The sequence below is a fragment of the Crocuta crocuta genome, unplaced genomic scaffold (genome assembly GCF_008692635.1).
Source record: "Crocuta crocuta isolate KB4526 unplaced genomic scaffold, BGI_CrCroc_1.0 scaffold273, whole genome shotgun sequence".
In the NCBI taxonomy this organism is placed as follows: Eukaryota; Metazoa; Chordata; class Mammalia; order Carnivora; family Hyaenidae; genus Crocuta; species Crocuta crocuta.
The window spans coordinates 139,059-146,086 of NW_027529425.1; the positions used below are offsets into that span (position 1 = coordinate 139,059).

General features: G+C 52.7%; 1 protein-coding gene across 1 annotated transcript in view; it reads left to right on the top strand.

Annotated features, from left to right (window-relative positions):
• Positions 1 to 7,028, top strand: part of EPHB4 (EPH receptor B4) — an 18,776-nt gene that overhangs the window by 4,251 nt on the left and 7,497 nt on the right. Inside the window, exons 5-13 of the mRNA XM_077758597.1 lie at positions 1 to 98; positions 1,039 to 1,194; positions 1,319 to 1,651; positions 1,960 to 2,084; positions 2,480 to 2,645; positions 4,600 to 4,702; positions 4,917 to 4,981; positions 5,100 to 5,213; positions 5,302 to 5,549. The exon at positions 1 to 98 is cut by the window's left edge and continues 26 nt beyond it. Of these exons, the coding sequence (XP_077614723.1) occupies positions 1 to 98; positions 1,039 to 1,194; positions 1,319 to 1,651; positions 1,960 to 2,084; positions 2,480 to 2,645; positions 4,600 to 4,702; positions 4,917 to 4,981; positions 5,100 to 5,213; positions 5,302 to 5,549 (1,408 nt within the window). The remainder of the gene's footprint in view (positions 99 to 1,038; positions 1,195 to 1,318; positions 1,652 to 1,959; positions 2,085 to 2,479; positions 2,646 to 4,599; positions 4,703 to 4,916; positions 4,982 to 5,099; positions 5,214 to 5,301; positions 5,550 to 7,028) is intronic.

Here is a 7,028-nt window from a genome sequence, read left to right on the forward strand (position 1 = left end):
CTACTGCCGGGAGGATGGCCAGTGGGCCGAGCAGCCAGTCACGGGCTGCAGCTGTGCCCCAGGGTTCGAGGCCGCCGAGGGGAACACTAAGTGCCGAGGTAAGGCCCAGCGTCTTTTCCTTTTCTGTAAACCTTGTTCATCCACGCACTTGCCTATACTCTGCTCTTGCACCCACTTCAGTTTCCATTTTGAACATTTTTCTGTTCTCAGGAGCACTTGCCCTGTTTTCAGAGCCCCCAGCATAGTTCTGAGCTGTTTCACCCACTCTCTCCTAACTATGTCCAACTCTTTTCTGGACGAGGGATGAGGGACGCAAGGCTGAGTGCAGGATGGGGGTACCTTATTGGGCTCCGAGGACAAAGGCATCATGGTCTCTATTTCTTGCTCATTATGGGTGTCCTCTAATTTGCTGAGACTGAATTCTCACTTAGCTGTTTCTCTAGAGTGTGCATTCAAAACTTGGGTTTTGTAGATCAAGCGTAAGGGATCCGGGAACTTCTGTGGAGAAGAAAATGACCTTACTGTCATTTACCTCCACCAGCGGTCACAGCAGGACCTGAGACTTGCACACCCTTTGAATCACAGCTATTTTCCCAGCCCGTTGCAGAAGATTCAGGAATGTCCTAACTGCATTTTTTTGCCCATCAGGGCTTCAGTATTACAGTGGCTGTCGGGCCTGCCACTCTACCTTGTAAATAAAGAAGATACATACATTCCTGTGGCACAGACTTGTTTTCTTCATGTTTTGATCATTGTATTTCAATTTACTTGGTCTCCATTGTGATGCTGTGTATTTAGTGGTGTGCATTTAAAAACATAATTCTGAACAGGGCTCTGTGGTTTTACCAGACTGCCACAGGATATTTTGGGGGGGGCGGCGGGGGGGGGNACCCCTGATCTGGAGGGAGGGTCTCCTTCTCCTCTTACAGGTGAAGTTTCTGAGCCCTTACCTCGTTGCTCCCTGTTTACACTCCATGCAACTTTAAGAGCAGCTGAATGTTTGATGCACGTTTTTAATGATCGCTGTCTCTCTCTCAGCCTGTGCCCAAGGCACCTTCAAGCCCTTATCTGGGGAGGGGTCCTGCCAGCCGTGTCCAGCCAATAGCCACTCCAACACCATCGGCTTGCCTGTCTGCCAGTGCCGCATTGGGTACTTCCGGGCCAGCACAGACTCCCGGAGTGCGCCTTGTACCAGTAAGTGACCGGTGACCCTTGGGGCGGCGGTTGGACCTCCACCCCAGCTCCCAGCCTCCCCAGCCTTCCTCCTCTTGGCCCCTCCCTGCTGATCTGGTCGGCTTGACTCCCTGGTGTCCTGCAGCGCCGCCCTCTGCTCCGAGGAGTGTGGTGTCCCGGCTGAATGGCTCCTCCCTGCGCCTGGAGTGGAGCGCCCCCCTCGAGTCCGGGGGCAGAGATGATCTCACCTACGCGCTGCGCTGCCGCGAGTGCCGCCCTGGGGGGTCCTGCACACCCTGTGGAGGAGATCTGACCTTTGACCCTGGCCCCCGGGACCTTGTGGAGCCCTGGGTGGCGATTCGTGGGCTGCGTCCTGATTTCACCTACACGTTCGAGGTCAGCGCCTTGAATGGGGTGTCCTCCTTAGCCACTGGACCTGTCCCATTCGAGGCTGTGAACGTCACCACTGACCGTGAGGGTGAGACTGGGAGCTGGCTGGGAGGGACAGACAGCCCCAAGGCCTGCAGGGGAAAAGTCAATGGTGGGGCAGTGAGGCCGCTGGAAGCATGGGAAGTCAGGGCTTGCTGGGCAAGAGGCAGACACAGTGAGTGAAAAACAGTGCTGGGGCAGGCAGGCTGCAGCCTTCAGGACAGGGCACACAGAGTCACAGGGAACTCCAGGGACAGCTGGAGGACCGACACAGGTGTAGCCAGCAGAGGTGGAGTTGGAAAAATGGGGAACAGGCCTGTCACAAACAAATACCGTACACTGTCCTCTCCCTCACAGTACCGCCCCCAGTGTCTGACATCCGGGTAACGCGGTCATCACCCAGCAGCCTGAGCCTGGCCTGGGCTGTTCCCCGGGCACCCAGTGGAGCTGTGCTGGACTACGAGGTCAAGTACCATGAGAAGGTAAGACCAGGGCCCGCCCCTGGGAGTTTGGGGTGAGTAGTGGGACGTGTTTGGGGGCTTAGACACCCCAGTGACAGGCATCCGACAGGCGTTGGAATTCTAGCTCTGCTGAGTACTAGCTCTGTGACCTTGGGCCAGCCTCTTGGCCTCTCTGAATTTAATAACCCCATTGTAAATCAGTTACAGGTACCAACCCCACAGAATGGCTGCAAGGATTAAATGCTATGATAAAGCACATGCATAACTGAGCTCTGAGGCCTTACCTGCTGCACAGGGGAACCAAGATGGAATGATGGGGGAGGCGCAGGGCAGGGAGGGAGAGGTGGGAAGGGCAGTGGAAACATCAGGTCGGGGGGGTGCCTGGCTTACAGCCAGCCCCTCCTCCTCTTGGACAGGGCACAGAGGGCCCCAGCAGCGTGCGGTTTCTGAAGACGTCAGAAAACCGGGCGGAACTGCGGGGACTGAAACGGGGAGCCAGCTACCTGGTCCAGGTGCGGGCACGCTCCGAGGCCGGCTACGGGCCCTTCGGCCAGGAGCACCACAGCCAGACACAGCCGGACGGTGAGTCTGGGGAGTGGGGTGCGGGTGGGCCTTGCCCGTGCCCTTGGAGGACCCCAGACATTACGTTCCCATGGTCCTCTGTCAACCACGAGGCCAAAAGGAGGAGGCATAGGCTGCAGAAACCAAAATGGATAGCTGGGAGGGGAGACCTGCTAGTGGCTTTTCCCTGCGTGACTTTCTGCAGAAGCCTGACACTTAAGCTCCACCTCTCTTCTCCCCAAATTGGAACTATCCCACGGCCTCTCTCACAGGGCTCGAAGGATTAACTGAGGTGATACCTGTTCGTTTTATTATTTTATTTATTTTTAATATTTATTTTGAGAGAGAGTGCGTGCAAGCAAGGGAGGGGCAGAGATAGAGAATCCCAGTCAGGCTCCTCGCTGTCACCGCAGGGCCCGATGCGGAGCTCAGATTCCCAGACCGTGAGATCATGACCTGAGCTGCAATCAAGAGTTGGACACTTAGGGGCGCCTGGGTGGCTTAGTCGGTTAAGCGTCCGACTTTCGCTTAGGTCATGATCTCGCGGTTCGTGGGTTCGGGCCCCGCGTCGGGCTCTGTGCTGACTGCCAGCTCAGAGCCTGGAGCCTATTTCAGAGTCTGTGACTCCCTCTCTCTCTGGCCCTCCCCTGCTCACGCTGTCTCTCTCTCTCCTAGAAATAAATAAAAAAAAAAAAAAAGAGTTGGACACTTAACCCACTGAGCTCCCCAGGCACCCCCATACCTATTCATTTTAATATGCTTGGCCTGGTAGCTTTCTAAGCCTTTTCATTTGACAGTTTAATTGAGATAGGACTCACATACCATACAATTCACCCATTTAGAGTATGCGGTTTGCTGGCTTTTAGTATGTGCAGTGTTGTGGGGCCATCATAATTCGTTTTAGAACGTTTCAGCATCCAAAAATAGATGCTATACCACTTCAATCACCCCCAGCCCTTGGCAAACACTAATTTAAATTCCTGTCCCTATGGATTTACCTATTCTGGGCATTTTATACAGACAGAACCATGCAGATGTGCCTGGGTGGCTCAGTTGGTTAAGCATCAACTTTGGCTCAGGTCATGATCTCATGGTTTGTGGGTTCAGGCCCCGTGTCGGGCTCTCTGCTGACAGCTCAGAGCCTCGAGCCTGTTTCGGATTCTCTCTCTCTCTGTCCCTCCCCTACTCGTACTGTCTCTCTCTCTCTCTCTCTCTCTAAAAAATAAGTAAACGTTAAAAAAATTAAAAACAACAACAACAAACAGAACCATGCATCATGTGGCCTTTGGTGACTGGCTTCTTCCTTCACTCAGGACAATGTTTTCTTTTCTTCCTCTTCTTTTTTTTTTTTTTTTTTAATTTATTTATTTTGAGAGAGAAAGAGCAGGAGAAGGGGAGAGAGAAAATCCCAAGTGGGCTCCAGACTGGAGCCTGACATGGGGCTCAATCCCACGACCCTGAGATCATGACCTGAGCCGAAATCAGGAGTCATATGCTCAACTGACTGAACCACCTAGGCGCCCCTAGGAAAGTGTTTTCAAGGTTCACCCATACCGTAGCGTGTAGCAGCGCTGCTTATGGCTGAGAAATAATCCATTGCATGGCTATGGCAAGTTTTATATCTCCATTCATCTGTTGATGGATGGATGGGTTATTTCCACTTTTTTGGCTACAAACCTTTTCATTTTTAGCCCTTGGGGACTTTCTGTGGTCACCAGTATTCGTAACTCGCTCTTGCTATATAACGTTCTCGCTCTTGCTATAACGAGGTCTGGAAACTTCCTCCCTTGCCCTGAGGGACTTGGGAGAGGCCACTGTGCTTCTCGGGGACCCTTCGTCTCCTCTACCTTCCCCGCACCTGCCACACTGCGGGAGGGCGTGTTCACAAGGGAACACAGTTTGTCCCTTGAGGCTGGTGGAGGGGGGAGGCCCAGGGGCCTCTGGCTTCTCTTGATCACCAGTGTTTCTCTCCCAGAGAATGAGAGCTGGCGGGAGCAGCTGGCCCTGATAGCAGGCACGGCGGTCGTGGGTGTGGTGCTGGTCTTGGTGGTCATCATCATCGCCGTCCTGTGTCTCAGGTGAGGGCTCTGGGCACCTGGAGGCTCTTGGGAAGGCCCGCGTAGCTGCCCACCTGCTCTCTTCCTCCAGGCAAACCTCCCTCAATGCCCCAGGAAACTTGTTACTGCTTGGAAGCTTCTTTGATCCCCGCTTCTGCCCCCCACCCCCTTCCTATCCCTTTGGGAACATGGAGATGTGGGATCCAGCTTACCTTTTCTTTCTCATTGGCCACAGGAAGCAGAGCAATGGGAGAGAAGCTGAATACTCGGACAAACATGGACAGTATCTCATTGGGCACGGTGGGTAGGCATATCCTGAAAGAAACAGGGCTGGGGGCAGAGCCGTGAGCCGAGAACCCAGGCATCTGAGTGGGTAGGAAGCTGCCTCTTGGTTAACGGGGTCTATGTGATCCCACAGGTACTAAGGTCTACATTGACCCCTTCACTTATGAAGACCCTAATGAGGCTGTAAGAGAGTTTGCAAAAGAGATCGATGTCTCGTATGTCAAGATTGAGGAGGTGATTGGAGCAGGTGAGAGGAAGGCTGGGCGCCTGTGGGGAGGAAAGGGAGGGCCAGGTGGTGGGCAGAGGAGGGCTGACCTGCAGCGTCCTTCCTGAAGGTGAATTTGGCGAGGTGTGTCGTGGGCGGCTCAAGGCCCCAGGGAAGAAAGAGAGCTGTGTGGCCATCAAGACCCTGAAAGGGGGCTACACGGAGAGGCAGCGGCGGGAGTTCCTAAGTGAGGCGTCCATCATGGGCCAATTTGAGCACCCCAATATCATCCGCCTGGAGGGCGTGGTCACCAACAGCGTGCCCGTCATGATCCTCACCGAGTTCATGGAGAACGGTGCCCTGGACTCCTTCCTGCGGGTGAGCCTTCTGCCCCCTGCCCCCCGCGTCTCCCTTACTCCCCCGGCATAGCCAAGGAGCTCCGAACCAAGGTAGATCATGGGGCGCCCATCACACCCCCTCTGCCCTTTGTTCTCCCTTCAGGACAGCTTGAGTTCCTGGGACTGGCTTTTCCTTCAGCTGTGATTGGCAATGGCCTCTTTGTGGGGCGAGCTGACCCCAGGGTTTGGAAGGGTGGTCATTGGTCCTTTTGACAAGTATTTCCTGAACACCATCTCATGCATCAGCCACTGTCCTAGGTCCCGGGAATAAAGCCGTGAACATCTCTGCCTTTGACAGTATAATGGAGGAGACTGGAAATTAACAAGTAAACAAATGAGCTTTTATTTTATTTTATTTTTTTAATTTTTAAAAATTTATTTCTTAGGAGAGAGAGAGAGAGACACAGCGTGAGCAGGGGAGGGTCAGAGAGAGAGGGAGTCACAGACTGAAACAGGCTCCAGGCTCTGAGCTGGCAGTCAGCACAGAGCCCGATGCGGGGCTCGAACGCGCGAACCGCGAGATCATGAACTAAGCGAAAGTCGGATGCTTAACCGACTAAGCCACCCAGGCGCCCCACAAGTGAGCTTTTAAAATACAGATATTTTGGGGGCACCTGGGTGGCTCAGTCGGTTGAGTGACCAACTCTTGATTTCAGCTCAGGTCATGATCCCAGGGTCGTGGGATTGAGCCCCAAGTGGGGCTCCGTGGATGGAGCTTGCTTCAGATTCTCTCTCCCTTTGGCCCTCTCCCCTGCTCACTCTCTCTCACTCTAAAATTAAAAAATTTTAAAAAAACCCCAAAAACTTTTAAATACAGATAATTTGGAAAAGTGGCTTGAGATGATGGGGAAGAGTTTAATTTTCGTCACTTTAACAGGCTTTACTGGATTTTATTTTATTTTTTGACTTTACATCTTTTGAAAAAAAAAAAGACACATTTTCTTACAAGACATTGCATTTAACAGAATCATGACGCTTCCTCGGGATCTTCCGATATTCGGTCAATATTCACATTTCCCTTGTTGTCCCCCAAATGTCTCTTCCTCCTGGTTCCTCCAAACTAGGATCCAGCTCAAACATTGCACCTAGTGGTTGTTTTCCATTTTGTTTTGTTCCTGGTGGTTATTTTTTTGAGCCTCTTCTAAATCCAGGACAGTCCTTTGTTGTGACGGAACATTGACATTCTGAAAAACTGGGCATCTTATTCCTTTGAATGTCTCACCTTCTGGATTTATCAGCTTCTTCCTTCTGGGGTCATTGTTTCTCTACTTCCTTTAAGAGAAGATACATCTAACGTCTTAACGTCCTGATAAGTTCAAAAGTAAATATGTGTGGCCAGCCTACATTGAGGGTGCTGTGTACCTCACAGGACACCCCATCCAGAGACAGGCTATCTGGCTGTCGTCAGGAGAGATGCTGAGGCAGGCCCTGGGGTAGTGTGATGGCAGCCTGACCTCCC